The 16,588-nt window shown below is 46.9% G+C and overlaps 1 protein-coding gene and 1 long non-coding RNA gene across 8 annotated transcripts in view; both read left to right on the plus strand.

Moving 5' to 3' along the window:
- KLC4 (kinesin light chain 4) overlaps window positions 1–16,588 on the plus strand; it is a 65,566-nt gene that overhangs the window by 32,250 nt on the left and 16,728 nt on the right. For 4 of the 7 annotated variants that reach the window (XM_079968685.1, XM_079968682.1, XM_079968684.1 and 1 more), the window contains exons 6-13: window positions 57–144; window positions 577–678; window positions 1,138–1,311; window positions 1,420–1,519; window positions 2,129–2,181; window positions 8,615–8,682; window positions 9,572–9,680; window positions 12,306–12,464. In XM_079968685.1, the coding sequence (XP_079824811.1) occupies window positions 57–144; window positions 577–678; window positions 1,138–1,311; window positions 1,420–1,519; window positions 2,129–2,181; window positions 8,615–8,682; window positions 9,572–9,680; window positions 12,306–12,464 (853 nt within the window). The remainder of the gene's footprint in view (window positions 1–56; window positions 145–576; window positions 679–1,137; window positions 1,312–1,419; window positions 1,520–2,128; window positions 2,182–8,614; window positions 8,683–9,571; window positions 9,681–12,305; window positions 12,465–16,588) is intronic. The other 3 variants (XM_079968686.1, XM_079968688.1, XM_079968687.1) reach the window with 2 other exon arrangements.
- Window positions 2,188–3,778, plus strand: LOC307212125. The gene is made up of 2 exons (XR_013836850.1): window positions 2,188–2,421; window positions 2,475–3,778. It is a non-coding gene; the product is annotated as an uncharacterized lncRNA (long non-coding RNA).

Raw genomic sequence — 16,588 nt, forward strand, 5'->3', positions numbered from 1 at the left:
GATACAATCTCTGTCCCTCCAGTATTGCTCAATATGTGCCTCACTTTGTGCTGCAGGGATCAGAACAAATACAAGGAGGCAGCTCACCTTCTGAACGATGCACTGTCCATCAGGGAGAAGACACTTGGCAAGGACCACCCTGCAGTAAGTAGCCGTTTCCCTGGACTTGGATGAGAAGGAAGTTCTGAGCAGTGGGGAGCTGTAAGCCAGTCATGTGCCCAGGGGGACTTGCAGGAGTGTCATGTTACATGGTCAGCTGACCCTTCGGAAGGGTTTGGTGCCAAGTCAGGGCTAGATGACTCAAAAGGGAGGTTGTTTTTGCTGCAAAAGCTGAACAAGGAGTCCAGACAGGTAAGGTGAGCGAGTTAGTCCCTGAACTAGGCCATTCTGCTGTAAAAATCTTGGACCATCTTTGCCATGGATGGTTACAAGATAGTGGTGTTTAAAGGAATCTTGCTTGACAGGTCTTTCTTTCTTTCTTTCTCTTTCTTTCTTTCTTTCTTTCTTTCTTTCTTTCTTTCTTTCTTTTAGTTCTTCCATGGCTCTAATGTTAGGTCTGCTTATGTTTCTCTACAGGTTGCAGCAACCCTGAATAACTTGGCTGTTCTCTACGGCAAAAGGGGGAAATACAAGGAGGCAGAACCATTATGCAAGCGAGCACTGGAAATCCGGGAAAAGGTAAATTCCCCCCCCCCCCCCCCGGAGAAGAAAGGGCCAGGGTGTTAAGTTTTGCAACACTTTTCAATACTACTCAGGAAAGGGGAGCATGTGTGTTAGATAGGAAGTTTCCTGAGTCAGTCTAGAATGGTCTGTCTAACTTAGCATTGTCTGCACTGACCGGCAGCATCTCTCCAGGGTTTCATGCAGGCATCTTTCCCTGCCCTACCTGGAGATGCCAGGGATGGAAACTGGCACCTTCTGCATGCAAAGCATGGATCCATGTGGATTCAGAGCAATGCCTAGGGAGGGGCAGGTGTCAAATACGATGCAGAAGGAGCTATTTCTGCCAGAGCTGACGCTCCAAATGACTTTCCATGGGCCAACCCCGCCCCTCGAAGTAAAAGGATCCTGCCATATTCCCAGATTTGCTTCTTTTCTTCCTAACTAGCTTTTTCTGTTTGTTTGCCTCCTTTTCAGGTTCTAGGCAAAGATCATCCGGATGTGGCCAAACAGTTAAATAACTTGGCTTTGCTATGCCAGAATCAGGGAAAGTATGAAGAGGTAGAATATTACTACTGCCGGGCGCTGGAGATCTATGAGTCGCGCCTGGGGCCTGACGACCCAAATGTGGCCAAAACAAAGAACAATTTGGTGAGTCCACTGGGTGGTGAAAAGGGGGTGGGGGTGGGTATCGTGCATGACGATCAGTGGCTGCCTGTGCTGCATTTTTAAGATTGTCATTCCTGTCCTCTGTCCCAGGCCTCCTGTTACCTGAAACAAGGCAAATATAAGGAAGCAGAGGTCCTCTACAAGGAGATCCTCACCCGGGCCCATGTGAAGGAATTTGGCTCTGTCGATGGTACGGACAGCAAAGAGCAAGGAGGCCAGCCGGGATCTATAGGAGGAGCTTGGTGGGGGTGTGCAGGCCAGTGGTGTATCGTGGGTTGCCCGTGCCCAGGACCACACAGTGGGAGGGAGGGAGTATGCATGCGCATTCAACTGCCAAACGGCGTCCGCATCACCCAGGAAATCATAGCCGTGGAGATAAGAAAAGAGTCATTCCGTTGTCTGGAAGAGGTCACTTCCTGGTTTATAGGTAGAAACCATTTTCAAAGGAGCCCAGCGCCGGAAGTGCACAGCTGTATTGAGGCAGCACCAGGTATTGAAATTTTGTGCCCCTAACAAGCTTGTGCCTGGGGCAGCCGTCCTTGTGCCCCCCCCCCCGAACACCACTGGTGCAGACTGGAGCCTAGGTCCTTCTCCAACAGTATGCTTTGCATTACCTATTTATTTTCATGGCCCAGCTGACAGAAACCATTTCCTCCAAAGAAAATAAGCAAACTGATCCAAAAGTTTAAGCTTCTTCCTTTCTCGACTGTACCATGGGAAAGAGTAGCATTCCTTTTGAAATACCAACAGGGTGTTTTGTTTTGCTTTGTTTTAACCCGTTTTGTATTTTATCCTGCAGACGAGCACAAGCCAATATGGATGCATGCGGAAGAAAGAGAGGAGATGAGCAAGGTGAGTGTGAGAACATTTATTCTGGTGAGTGAGAGCAGGCACACAGCGCACACCTGAGTTTTTCTTGTTCACCTGTCCTGCATTGGGAAGAGCTCCAGAAATTGCACCATCCTCTCTTTGCCTTAGAGTGGATCTCTGATGGTGCCAAACCTGCTGACTGGTGGCTGCAGAGGAGGGCTGAATACCTTAGTGCAGCTGTGTTTTGTTGGGTTGTAGTGTGTTAATGTGTCATGGGGGGCAGTAGGAACGAGGGACTGCTACTCAGACTACATAGCAGCTTTCTGGGGCAGGAGTTGAAATTGATTGCCCTGTTTTTCCTGTGCCTTGCATGTTTTCTCTTTGTTATAGTGCACTCCTTAGGATGAACTGGAGAGTGGAAGATGAAGGGATTTCAGCAGGTTTCTGGGCCACAGACTGCAGAACCAGAATGTTTTTAGAAAAATAAATCTCAAGCCTCAGAATCTGGTCATTTGGAAAGCTCAGTTGACTGATCAGGAAAAAGTAGCTCCTTCAGCCCCAAGGCTTAAGAGAAGGGCAATAGGAAGAGGCTATAGTCTTCTGCACCATCACCTTCTGCTTTAGATTTCCCAGTATTAGAAACCAGGATATGTGGGGAAACCCCTGCCTATTAGAGCTACAGCAAGCCCAAGATACTTAGGAGACATGTTCCAGCCCATGGCGCGGTGAGCAATGGCTCATGGCTCCTTTTGAAACTAGATAAATTGCAAAAAGACTTCACATGCTTCTGAAACATTCTGGGCTAAGGTGCTGAACACAGCACAGAACTTCACAAGCAGGAATATAAAAGCTCCAGCACACTTTCCATGCTGGAATTCAGTTGAGCAGAACCCACCTGGTTTTCTTTTTCTCAATTTCTCTCCCATTTTTACAAACCTGACCTGATGGCCGATGCCTGCTTTAATGTCTCAGGCTGTTTCCCTTGAACATGGGCCATGTCACAACAAAAAAATAAGTAGGGTATTGGCACTCTTATCGCTACCAGGCTTGCCGAATGCCCTCCTGTGGAATAGATGGTTTAGAATGAGTGAGATGGGTGCTTGTTTCTCAGGTTCCGAGCCAGCCTTTCTTCGCTGAAGAATCTTTGCTGCTTTTGCTGGATGATCTCGGAGTCAAGTCAGAGGACTGTGTGTTTATGTGCTGCCTTGAATATTATTGGCTAACAAAATCTGGCCCTGCTATGATATGATCTCATGGCAGGACGTGGCTGAAATCAAGAGCCACTTGAAACTAATTTTCCCCTGGGAAAAAACCAGCTGGGCGTCTTTTAATTGGATTTCACCTGGATCATGGGCTCAGATGAGTCAGCTGGTCACCACTTGGTTAAATGAGAGACTTCCTACATAGTTCTTGAGGCAAAACTCCCTCTTCTGTCAACCAAGATCTTTATCAAGAAGCTAAGGGTACTGATTTTTTAGGTCCTCTTCATTGCCCTGTGTGCGATCTGCCTGCTGATCCTTTTAATTCTATGTAATTTTGATTCCACCAACCTTCTCTGTTTCTCATCACATGCTTGAAAAAACACTGCGATGAAACACCTCCCTGTCGAGTACTTGTGAACATGATTTAAATATTTCATTCATTCTTCGGTTCCAGACAGGAAGCAAATGAGTGGGGCAGGTTTTGTTCCCAAACCTGGAGCCGTGGTACTCCAATCCCACCTGACTCTTTCCTGCATGGTCTTCCTTCAGTGGACTGCCCTTGCACTACTTTGGCCTCCTCTAGCAGAGTTTCACTCCAGCACATTGAGCGGGGAGCATCTGGAAAAAGTTGGAGCAATAAGGCTCAGACCATTTCCCTTCCCAGTTCCTTAATGCAGCAAACATCTAGTTAAGCTAGTCACTAAGGCCCAGTTCACACTTGAAGCATTATTGTGACTAGGGAGCTTCCTATTGGTTCATCTGTTTTCTAGTGTGATGGGCAATGGCGCTCCATCATCTCATAGGATCATAGAATGCTGCCTTATTCTGGGTCAGACATTGGGTGCATCTAGTTCTGTATTGTCTCTCCAGGGTTTCAGACAGGGAATCTTCCAAGCCCGACCTGGAGATGTCAGCAATTGAAACCTGGGCCTTCTGCAGGTGAATGAAGTGCTCCATCACTGAGGTCTTTTCCCATCACCTGCTACTTGATCCTTTTTACTAGAGGTTCCAGCATTGAATGTGGAGCCTTCTGCAGGCAAAGGATATGCTCTTGTCACTGAGCTGGGGTCTGTCCCCAAGTAGGAATGAAAACTGTAAATACAATAAAGCTGATTGTGGACACCCATGTGAACTGTGACTGATAGAGACTTCCTGGTACATGCCCGCCATGCGGCCCTGCGTGTTTGCAAGCACACCTCTCCTCACATTGCAGTACTCGGCATTACAATTACAGGTCTGTAAGTAGCAAACTCATTGACTCTTAAAAAGAGTGAGAATTGGAAGACACCAAGTGGGTCAGTCTCTGCTGAAACGGACAGAAAAGGGAGATGTCTAAAGGTTCTGTAGTTTGTGGGAACATAGGAAGCTGCCTTATACAGAATCAGACCCTTGGTCCTCCAGGGTTGCATACAGGGGACACCTGCAGCCTTACTTAGAGATGTTGGGGATTGAACTTGAGACCTTTTGCATGCAAAGCAGTTCTTCTGCCACAGAGCTACAGCTCTTTAAAACATCTGTATATCTAAACAGCTACCAACATTCATCTTTCTAGGGGAAACTTTCTGAATAATACTGAGTATTTCAGAAGTGTCTCCCAGCCCATATATGTTCAAAGTTATACATGCCATCACAGTAATCACCAACCTTTCTGGGTAGGTCAACACAGTATCCCCAAAGCGGGCGGGGGGGGGGGGAGAGAAGCAGATTGAGAAGGGGCAGTCAAGAGTAAGTCAGTGGCTGACTTGGGGACAGTCAGTGACCTGGGGACTTCCCAGCTAAGAGCTTTTATCTTAGCAGCTAAGCTAAATAAGCTTTTCTTTGAATGCAGAAGTGAACTAGAGCTTTCCAGAATGGCAAAACAGAGGATTTTTGCAACCAATGCAGAGGAGTGAGATCATATGTTGTTGTTGGACTAAGCAGCTCCTCTTCAGTAATGTATTTGCTTTCCATTCTCCATGATGTCATCTTCTACTGGCATTCTCGGTTTCTTTGCCATGCTATTAAAAAGCATTAAACCCATCTTGCTAGAGCATTCCTTTTTTCCCCCACTTTCCTTTTGTCATATTTTTATCCACGTAACATAGCTTCATCCATACAGATCAGCCTCTCAAAGCAGCTTCCTCGAACACAGTGGGATTTGCTCCCGAGTGAATGTGCATAGAATGGCAGCCATGGCCACCTTTCTGTGGATGGACTTGGGGCACCTTTTTGCAATGCATGCTGTACATGCTGGCCCTGGGAGGTGGGAATAGATAGACCATCTTCATTGTACTACTAAGGGAACGCCCCTAAGGAACAGACTAAGGTAGGGGTGGGAAACTGTGGCCATCAAGATGTTATGGAACGCCTGCTCTCATCAATCTAAGGCGCCATGGCCAGTGGTCAAGGATGATGGGCATTGTAGTCCAACAACATTGGAGGGTCACAGGTTTCCCATTTGTAGGGCAGCCCCTGGGTAGGAACAACTAAATTCATATTGCCCTTTAAAACAAAAACAAAAGCTTTCTGTTCCGAAAGGGAACAGAATTCTATGGGGCAGAAAGATGGTGCTTTTTACAAAGAGATTTCTCTGTGCCATCTCAAAGGTTTTCAGTGCAAATGAAGACTTTTAGGCTGTACCGTAAGCCCCGTTAAATGGATGGGGGTGACTCAGCTTCGCATGGGTAAGCTTATAGGTTTGGAACTCTTCTTGCTGGGCAGACGTTTTCAGCCAAACTGCTGACTCCGACCCCTGACCCCACATCCTGTGACAATGCCTCTTGCGATCCTAACCTACAAAATGCCCTAATGGACCGTTCTTGGCTGCCAAGTCTGCCAGGTCTTTGTACAGAATGATGCAGCTATGTGGGGCACTGTGATTGAAGTAGATCAGAGGTGCCTGAGAGATCCAGCACAGTTTATGTGAAAAATCTGTGGGAGCCTGTGTTAGAGGTTAATAGCCATTGATGGTCTCCTGCTACCCCAGACTGCCATCTTCAGAACGTCATTGGAGGGCCAAAGGTCTGAATTGAATACCTTCTTAAGGAGGGCAGAAGCAGAGTCTGCACCCTTCGCAATGGCAGTAATGCAGCTTCCCATAGCAACCTAATTGCTATTTTTAGACTTGGGTGAAACGCAGCACAATTAAAACCCTGTTCTGGGCATCCTGTTTGTCTCTGTAATGAAGAGCCCACATTTTGAATAGCCCTGCTGAGGACTACCAAGTCCTCTCGCTTTGGTCTGGTAACACAGTGCTTGAAACAGGATCACCCAGCCTTGCTGGAATGGAGCCCTGGCATGCATTAACCTACTTCTCCCCACCAATTCAGTGCTTAAACCCTTGTCGGCATCAGCCTGAGGCATGACCGTCTAGGAATCCCCCAGATAGCAGGCCTGCCAGGGAATTTTCTGAAGGAGCAACTCCTCCTCCAAAGTGATTTAAAAATAACTTCTTCTTTTTTTAAACAACAGGAAGTTTTTCTAAGCCTAGGGAACCTAATGCCTGAATCGGCCTACTGTTCCTTGGCTGACTCCCCCAGAAAAATGGTTAAAAAATAAATAAAACGGTTGGGCACAGTTCCGGTGGGAAGTTGTTAGAAGACAGGAATTTTGTTCCTGGGAGAGGGAGCGGACCAGACAAAGTGGCTTTCAGTTTCTGGCCACACATTCAAGTAGCGCTTTGAGGAACTGTTAGAGTTGGAGACAGTCGATCAGGCCTTGCCTAGCCGAATCCCTTGCTCCGTTCAGGAAATTCAGAAACTGGAATATCCATCTGAAAGGGAGAGGGCGCACACACACACGTAATTGGAACTGTACTTACTTTCAAGAAGCGTCTCTTAATGTCGGATCCGAATCTCCCCCTCCTGTAACTTTCAGCCCATCGGATCTGGCTAGCCCTGCCTTCTGGGGCAGCAGATAACAAGTCTTTGTCCTCTTCAGGTATTTGAAGAGAAATGTGAGACTAGGATTTTAGTCGCTTGTTAAAGGAATTAACTTTTATTAAGCTCTTACAAGATCTCCTCTTACACTACCTTTTACTGTGACTGCATCTTTATGTACTTAGGCTTGTGTCCTTGTTTGCAGACCTGTGAACTCCAAAGTCCCAGGCATTGCGTCACCATTTCATCTCTCTTGGCTGAAACAGATATTTGCTTAACAATACGATTTTCTATGCATACGTTAAAAAATGTAGCAAGACCTGTGCTACTTAGCTGAAGCCTGTAATAAACCAGCAAGCTCACTAATTGTTTTTTTAATGATCAAAGCTGCCTTTGGTATCTTTGCAGAGTTGCCTTAATCACATACTTGAGTCTTCCCAGAATGTTATCTCATTCTCCGGTTTTTAGGGGACAGTGGTGTCATTCTAAATCTGGAAGTGCGGAACCTTTGGCCCTTCAAAATGTTGCTGAACTACAATTCCCATCATCCCTGGCCACTGGGCAGTGTTGCTGGGGCTGATGAGAGTTGTAGTCCAGGCAGGCCAAAGGTTCTTCACACCTGTTCTAAATGGTCGTGGTTATATGTATATAGTCTCAAAGCATACCAATATTAGAGCCCACATAGTGGCAAGGTTGTTGTTGTTTAGCCGTTTAGTCGTGTCCGACTCTTCGTGACCCCGTGGACCAGAGCACACCAGGCACTTCTGTCTTCCACTGCCTCCCGCAGTTTAGTCAAACTCATGCTGGTAGCTTTGAGAACACTGTCCAACCATCTCGTCCTCTGTCGTCCCCTTCTCCTTGTGCCCTCCATCTTTCCCAACATCAGGGTCTTTTCCAGGGAGTCTTCTCTTCTCATGATGTGACCAAAGTATTGGAGCCTCAGCTTCAGGATCTGTCCTTCCAGTGAGCACTCAGGGCTGATTTCCTTCAGAATGGATACGTTTGATCTTCTTGCAGTTCATGGGACTCCCAAGAGTCTCCTCCAGCACCATAATTCAAAAGCATCAATTCTTCGGCAGCCTGCCTTCTTTATTGTCCAGCTCTCACTTCCATACATCACTACTGGGAAAACCATAGCTTTAATTATACGGACCTTTGTTGGCAAGGTGATGTCTCTGCTTTTTAAGATGCTGTCTAGGTTTGTCGTTGCTTTTCTCCCAAGAAGCAGGCGTCTTTTAATTTTGTGACTGTGGCAAGGTAACTGGTACCAAACAAGCTTATATCTTTTTATCCCTACTAGGCATGCAAGCAGTGGCAAACAAACCAGCCATGGCCTTTTGTGCACTGATGCTTTGACTATTCTAACAAGGTCTTCTCTTTTTTCTCTCCTCCTCATTCCCCAATTCCTCTTTCCAGAGCAAACACAGAGAAAACATTGCATATGCAGAGTATGGTGGCTGGTACAAGGCATGCAAGGTCAGCAGGTAAGTTGCTTTCAGGAGTTCTTTATTACTTGTTATTTCAGCTATTAGTTAATATGCCACTTACTTGCCAAGGTGGCTTCTAAGTGATTTAAAGTATTAAGCTTAATTAAAGATAAATAAACACACATAACTGAAGAGCACAATAGAACAATTTCATTGAAATGTTAAATATGTATTAATCCTCAGTGAAAATGTACAGGTCCATTAAAACAATACAACAATAAAACAGCAATTGAAACAGGAGGTCCCTTGTTTAGAGAGGAGCCGGTAGTATGCCAATACTGATGGGGCTTCATATTTTATCGGGAAGAGTTTTTGACAACACTGGTACTACCAGTGAAAAAACCCCGTCCCTTCTGTGACTCAGGGTTGAATTGAATTGTTGCCCAAGTGCTCCTGTAACAGCTTTACTAATGGGAGGTTATTATTTTCCAGTTCTCCCCTCCCCCACTGCCCCGCCTCCAGAGTACCTCCTTCCTTGAAAATTGGCTCCAGAGAGTTTGGGGGACCCTTCAGAACAAGATGGAAAGTCGCATTGGGGTGGGGGATACAGCAGGAAGGGCAAATCAGCAAAAGTCACTTCTTTTTCTTTAGCAGAAGTATCCACAGGATCCAAAAAGGCTCCTGCAATTTCGGCTCCCACCCATTTTATTTATTTTTAGCTTTCAGCTTCTGCTACTAGTATGAATATGCCCATTTAGGGCCTAATAGCAAGGGGCCTCTTTCCTTGTGCAGCAGTTTTCTGCGTAATTGCTGGGTAGTAACCATTCAGCTAAGCAATCTCAATGTCATGGGAAGTTGGAGGTGTGTAGACAAGGGCGGCTTAGTGTTCAAGGTATTGCCATGGTAAGCAAGGACTGCTGGCTTCAGTGTTTCCCTTTCTCCTTAGCCCCACAGTGAACACCACTCTGCGGAACCTGGGCGCACTGTACAGGCGTCAGGGCAAGCTGGAGGCTGCAGAAACGCTGGAAGAGTGTGCAGTGCGATCCCGGAGACAGGTAAGGCCAGCACCACCCCATGAACAACTTCTTGTGTAAAGGGAACTCTAGGGAGAAAAAAGCGAAAGTTGAGTGTTTCATCTGATTTTTAGATTTGCCAGGCAATTTAAGGCTTATCCAGTGGAGCCTAAACCACTGGCTGTTATCAAATATGTAAAATGTCCTTATAAAGTTCCTTGCTGGTGTTGATTGAGGTAGTGTGGCCAGTTGTTTGTCAGTGTGGCTTTTGCTGGAAAGTTGCAGCTCGATAATTTTTTTTCAGGATCCTTCTACTTCATCAGCAAAAGAAATCGCAGCAGGCTATTGAATCTGGCCGAAATAATTTACTTGACATTCTCTGGGTTCAGGCAATAAAATCTTGTCTTATTAAGCTTCATGCAATTTAAGCTTTAGTTTCATGCAATTGTAAGCAGCTGCTTTGCTTCTTTACAGGAAAGCAAATTGGGTAATTGTAATTATCCATAATTTCCCTTTATGTCTGTACAGGAAACTATGCTTAATGGCTTCCAAAACCAAGCCAGAAGAACATGAAGCCACGGTTCATGGCTTTACAACGTTGGCTTGTTGGGAAGCCATTATCCATAGTTCCCAGTTTGGATGTAATGGGAAGCTAACTGTGGCATCCTGACTTGACGAAGGAGTAGAACAGCTGTGTGCGGGTGCACGGAGCTCATTCATATCTCAGTCCAAGATTTGATTGCATAGATGCATTGATTGCCTGTCAAGATGACTCCTTTGGAAAAGTTCTGCTTAATCAGAAAATGAGCTTTAGATCATTATTGTAGATCTGTCCAGCTGGTTGGACTGCAATGAATTTATATAGAATTGTGCCCAGGCCATATAGTTGCTGGAAGGCATGAAATGGAAGAGTTTCAGGAACGTTCCTTGTATGTATGTTTATTTTTACCCCGGTTTACTTTGGATGTTCTTGATGGTCTCATCCTGATGCCCTAGTCCTTTGTTGCCAGGAGCTGAGCTAAGCTCAGTGTGTTTCACAACTGGACCATTTAGATGACTGTGGAATTCAGCATCTGGAGAACATTGGGCTTAAATTTTTTTTAAGGCAAGTTTTTTAGCCGTTATGGCAGGCATAGGCAAACTCTGGCCCTCCAGATGTTTGGGACAACAATTCCCATTATCCCTGACCATTGGTCCTGTTAGCTAGGGATGATGGGAATTGTAGTCCCAAACATCTGGAGGGCCAGAGTTTGCCTATGCTTGCGTTATGGCTGTGGAAGTGTGGGCAATGCCTGGTGAAGCTTATGTAGTGATGGAGGAAGAGGGTTTTGTTACTGTCCCATTGCTCCATGCCCCACCCCTGAATAACAGAAGTTGGGGGGAAAGATGTGTGTTGGGCAAATATATGCATATATAAAAAATGTGTATGCAATCCATACAAGCCGTGCAACAAAACCAAATCTCAGCTTAGCTTCCTGGGGGAAACAGTAGAAGAAAGCTGTTTCCCTCTTCTCCTGCTTTGTGGGTTTTCCAGGGATATCTGTTTGGTCACGATAGGAAATAGGATCACCTAACATTTTGGGCCTCCTGGCACATTTGCAAACCAGAGCAACAGTTGTGGGTACATATTCTATTAGCTGCAGTAGGATTTCAATGAGTGGAAGAACTGGGGAACAGACCTTGAGGGCACCCGAGAAACCCTGTGCAGCACATGGGTGCCCTCAAGCACCATGTAGGCGACCTCGTGACCTTTGGTCTGATCCAGGAGGACTGTTTTTGTATGTTCCTAGAAAGTCAAGATATACAGAAGGTGCATGAAGCCACTTTTGCTCCTCCTCTGTTCCTTCTCTTCCCCTCCCTTCACACAAGCCAACGAGCAAGCCAGGAAGCCTTAGTCAGCTATAGCTTCCCAGTACATCTAAACCGAGGTGGGAGATGGGGTTGTGTTCAGCATAGCACTAAGTAGATAGCTCAAAAGCTGCAATGATTTCTGCTTGTGCAATGGAACTTTATCCATCTCCTTCCCCTGCATCTCTTTAAATGCCCTCAATCTGTTCTAGGGGTTCCCCCAGTACTCTGGAGCAGATTTTGGGTGGGATGCATGGTGCACCAGAAGGAGGAGATGCAGAGGGGAGAAGAATCCTGCAGTAATCCTTGCACTGACGGGATAGTTTAGTTGAAGACCACTCATGATTAGCGGCTTCCAAACAAGCCAGAATATGAAGCCATAATTTAAAGTTAAATTAATACCCCAACTTGTGCTGAAGCCATTAACCATCGTTTCCTAGTTCAGATGTTAGCTGAAAAGTTGGGTTGCTCACTCACGTGAAGGGAGGAGCGAAGTGGGAATAAAGGGGCATATTTTGGCTTAGGAAGCTAAGATCTGATTCTGCAAATGTGGCCAGTGTCCTGGTGCAGAACTTGGCATACGTACAATGGTGGGACCCAGAAAGCGAAAGGGCAACTCTATACTCTTTCCAATCCCCTTCCTGAACAGCTTCCTGTCTCCACCCAAAATTGCCACCAGAAAAAAATACACACACATGACCTTTTGGCCAGGAAGCAAGGAAGTGTTGTACACCTCTAGAAAACGTTTGAGGGGCTCTGCGCTTCCCTTGCCCACCCCCAACCCCCCTTGTCTCTTTGTTTTGTGCTTGTCCCTTGCAGGGCATTGACCCCATTAACCAGACCAAGGTGGTAGAGATTCTGAAAGAGGGCGACGGCTCCGAGAGGCGGAGGAGCCGAGACAGCCTGGGGGGCAGCGTCAAGTATGAGAGCGCCACAGATGGTAGCGAGGAAGTGAGTATGGGCGTGGAATGGAACGGGGTAAGTACAAGTCCACTATCAAGACCCGCCTAGCCCGGCCGAGAGAGGCAGAGGGCAGCAAACTCTACCCAGAGCTGTTCTTTCTTTTTTGTCTGCCAATTGCTGCCCCTGCCATCTCGGGGAGCTGATGGCCTGTCGTGGCATGCCCACCTCCATCCATCCTCTTGCATGCTCCCTGCCCGCTCCTCTTAATTGTCGGGTAGCCAGACTCAGGAAGGCAGCTCTTCCCATCTTAGTTCTCACCACTCAACTCGGAACTTAGTATCTCCCGTCCCCCAGTTTTTTTAGGTGGGGTGGGTGGGCGGAAGTAAGAGCAGAAGCCACTGATTGTAGGTGCTTTGATCTCCTCTACTAACATCCTGCGGTGCTGCTCTCCCCATATCTGTTGCAGGGACAAGAGACGGGGAGGGAAAGAAGGTTGTTTCGCTTCCCAGGAGATAACTTTGCTCTCGGAGCGAAGAGCGTAAAGGGCTTTGTTTCGGTTAGGGTCCTAGGGCTGCCGCCATCCAGGAAAATGGATGTTTATGGGGTAGGGTGTGTATGTGTGTATACGTGTGTGGTGTGTGTGTGTGTGTGTGTGTGTGTGTGTGTGTGTTCAGCATCTGAAGGACATGCCAAGAGGCAGTGGAATAAATGTGTGAAGACTCAAAGGCATATCTACCTCAAAGTTTCAAGAGGCCACAAACACACCACAACTGCATTTTCTATAGGCGAGTACAGTGCTACCTCTGGTTAAGTACTTAATTCGTTCCGGAGGTCCGTACTTAACCTGAAACTGTTCTTAACCTGAAGCACCACTTTAGCTAACGGGGCCTCCTGCTGCCGCCGCGCTGCCGGAGCCCGATTTCTGTTCTTAACCTGAAGCACTATTTCTGGGTTAGCGGAGTGTGTAACCTGAAGCGTATGTAACCTGAGGTACCACTGTATGAGTTAGAGCAAGTAACCTCCTTCTCTGCCCTCCTCCTCCTCCTTTGTTGACCCCTGGATTGGTCTTTTATACGCAGCCTGTTTCCTAACAGAGTGCTTAATGCTGGGTGGACTGGTGGGACATTGTCTCTGGCGAGTAGCAGGATCCTAAGAGATTTCAGCTAGTGGCAACATTACTATGTCCATGTAACAAGTGAGTTTTGGTGGAAGAATATGAGCCTTGACGAAAAGCATCTTGACTCTGCCTGGTTTCGGTTTTGGGTCCCCCCCCCCTTGAAGACTGGTTCTTAGACCTGTTGTCTCTCCCCGGCTTGGGGAGAAGTGCGTTTCGTACCCACTCTGAGTTGGGGAAGGTGTGTGAGGATGCGTAGCTTGCCTCGATGCAGCCTTTAAGCATGTTTGTTCCTTTGGGGTTCTCCATAAGATGCAGCTAGCAGCAAGGACCTTGACCTAGATAACGGATGAGGAGGGACTTACCGACCCATTGTTTTAATGCTTTGGTTACGTTTAACTTGCACTCTCTCCATCGCTCACTAACTCTCCATCCTCTCTGCAGCTGCTCGCTTGCTTGCATGCGCCTCTCCATCCCCCATCTATCGCAGGCACATTGCCATGACAGCCAATCAGCGCCAAGGTGTCTTGCAATCTTGATTGTGGATTGTACCTAAAAGGCAGCACGTGAGAAAAAACTGTAAGAGAATGCAAGGACCCCATAGAAACTTGGGGGGAAAGGAGTGTATAGAACTCCCTCATCCTAAAAGGCTTAAGTCCTCGTTCTTTACTTTTTCAGAGAATGACACTTCCCTCTTGGAATGAAGACAGACGTGGTATTTTAAGAGCAGTCACAGGCCCCCTTCCCCTCCGCCCACCATGCAATTCTAGCTTTGTGATTTGCAGCTTGCATTGTGGACGTATAGTCTAGCTAGCTGAACAATCACCTGATTAGCCCTCCCCTCTTCTCAGACATCATGCAAAGGGAGAGCCTACCACCTCATCAAATGCAGGGGGTCTTGCGATCCGGTGGAGGCTTCCACTGGACTGGGGGGGGGGTTAATTGTTTGCCAATTCCCCCTTAGCCCTGTATCCTCCAGCACCATTTTGGTCCGGAGATTCCACCGCAGATTTTCAGTAAAAATAGGGGGGTTGCAAGTTGAAGGAAGAATTAGCTAAAGTTCTCATTTTCCTCTCTCCCCACCTACCCTGCCATACACATTTATTCTTCATTTAACCAGAAAATCCACAAACCAATATTTTGAAAAAGAGTTCCAAAACCTTTCCAGGAATTGTAGGGAGAGGTGGGTGGATGATTTCTGAGGTCCTTGGAAGATGAAGGTGGTATATAAATTAAATAAATAAATAGAAAGTCATGAGGGCCAGTTCCTCCACAACTTGGGCGCCAGTTTTTCAGTTGTACATTTTGTATTTAGTCTGGAAAGGGCGCTTTCAAACCACTTCCTTCCGCTCTTCAAATGTTGCGTTTGTCTTCATTCTTAGGCTAGTGTCCCTTGCAAGTTATGACTGGGGCTGCCCTTTGTTCTGAGGCTGGCTTCCCCAACCTGGTGCCCCCGAGAAGTTGTCAGACTCCCATCAGCCCTAGCCTGCATGGCTAAACATTGGGGATGACAGAGACTGCAGTCCAGCAACTTCAGAAGGGCATCAGCTTGAGGAAGGCTGTTCTGATCTATTCCACCTCCTGGGATAAAGGACTGCCTGTCCCCCTCCCCACCTTATATATAGCTATCTCCAGGGCTTAGGGTGGGCTTCATCCCTGAGGAAGAGCCGGTAATTCAGGTGCTGGTTTCCTCTGTAGTCATGTCTGCACTGTGAGCCTACATTGCAGTAGTATTTCTATATTCTTGAATGCTCTTCTTGCTGCAGAGGCCACACCCTTATGCTACAAACCCTTCCCTCTCTCATTGCATGTTTCTTTAGATCGGGGCTTCCCAAACATGGATCTCTAGCTGTTCTTAGACTACAACTTCCATCACTCCTAGCTAGCAGGACCCGTGTTCAGGGATGATGGGAACTGCAGTCCAAAAACAACTGGAGACCCAAGTTTGGGAAACCCTGCTTTAGATGTTCAAGATGGTGGATCAGCTTGCATGAGCCTTAAAGGATTGCCAGTGACATGGATCAGATAGAACTTCCTTCTCCAGCTGAATGGAGGCAGGGCCATCTGAGAGCTATCGATGGAGAGCCTAAGGAGCCACTCCAGAAAAGGGCTGAAACTCGCAGCTGCCCAAATCCCCCAGAGTCTTAAAAACAACTGACTGAGATAAGGCACTAAGCCCTGCTACTGCCATACTTCTTTTCAGTTCAAACAGTATTCTGGCGAGAACTGAGTTTCCTTGCATTCCTCACTGAGAAGATCAGTGAGGCGAACTCTTCTGGAAGACAGGGTTCCCACTGTCACCAGTTGCCTCCTAAAACGTGCTCACTGAAATTATGCGCTTGGTTTACATTGGGCAAATGTGAGGCCTTGCTAGCCTGCCCACCATCTCTCATGGGCCGAGCATGTACTCTAGACCACTGTTTCCCAACCTTGGGTCTCCAGCTGTTTTTGGACTACAACTCCCATCATCCCTAGCTGGCAAGACCAGTGGTGAGGGATGATGGGAACTGTAGTCCAAAAACAGCTGGAGACCCAAGGTTGGGAAACACTGCTCTAGACTGCTTCCCAGAATTCTCAGGACGATCCGCTTAGCATTATGTTAAATGTAGCCCAATCCATTTAGTTCATGGGGTCAAGGAGATGGATTCTGGAAAGGAGCAGGGGAGCAGCATTTTATTTGAGAAACAGAATATGTCCTTTCATAGTTGCCACTCCCCCTCCTTTCCTTTCCCCTCTAAACCCACCCACCCCTCCATATTAGACTGGTAATAGCAAGAGATGTTGGAATAACTGAGGGAGACTTCATTTATGCAACTGCAGTCTAGCGCTTCTTCCTTGCACAAGGCAGTCTTCTCCAACCCTGGCATCCTCTGAATGTTTTGGACTACAATACTGATCAGCCCCTGGCTGATGGGCGTTGTAGTCCAAAACATTCAGAGGATAGCAGGATTGGCAAAGGGTCTGGTTACTGACCCGAGGTCCCATGACTAAGCAAAGCCCTATGCTGTTAATATTTTGAAGCACCCTTTAGCCAACTGCATGTTGCCCAAGGAAATTCCTTGCCCCTCACCCACCAATAATAAAA

This window comes from Podarcis cretensis, assembly GCF_951804945.1.
Source record: "Podarcis cretensis genome assembly, chromosome: 3".
Taxonomy (NCBI): Eukaryota; Metazoa; Chordata; class Lepidosauria; order Squamata; family Lacertidae; genus Podarcis; species Podarcis cretensis.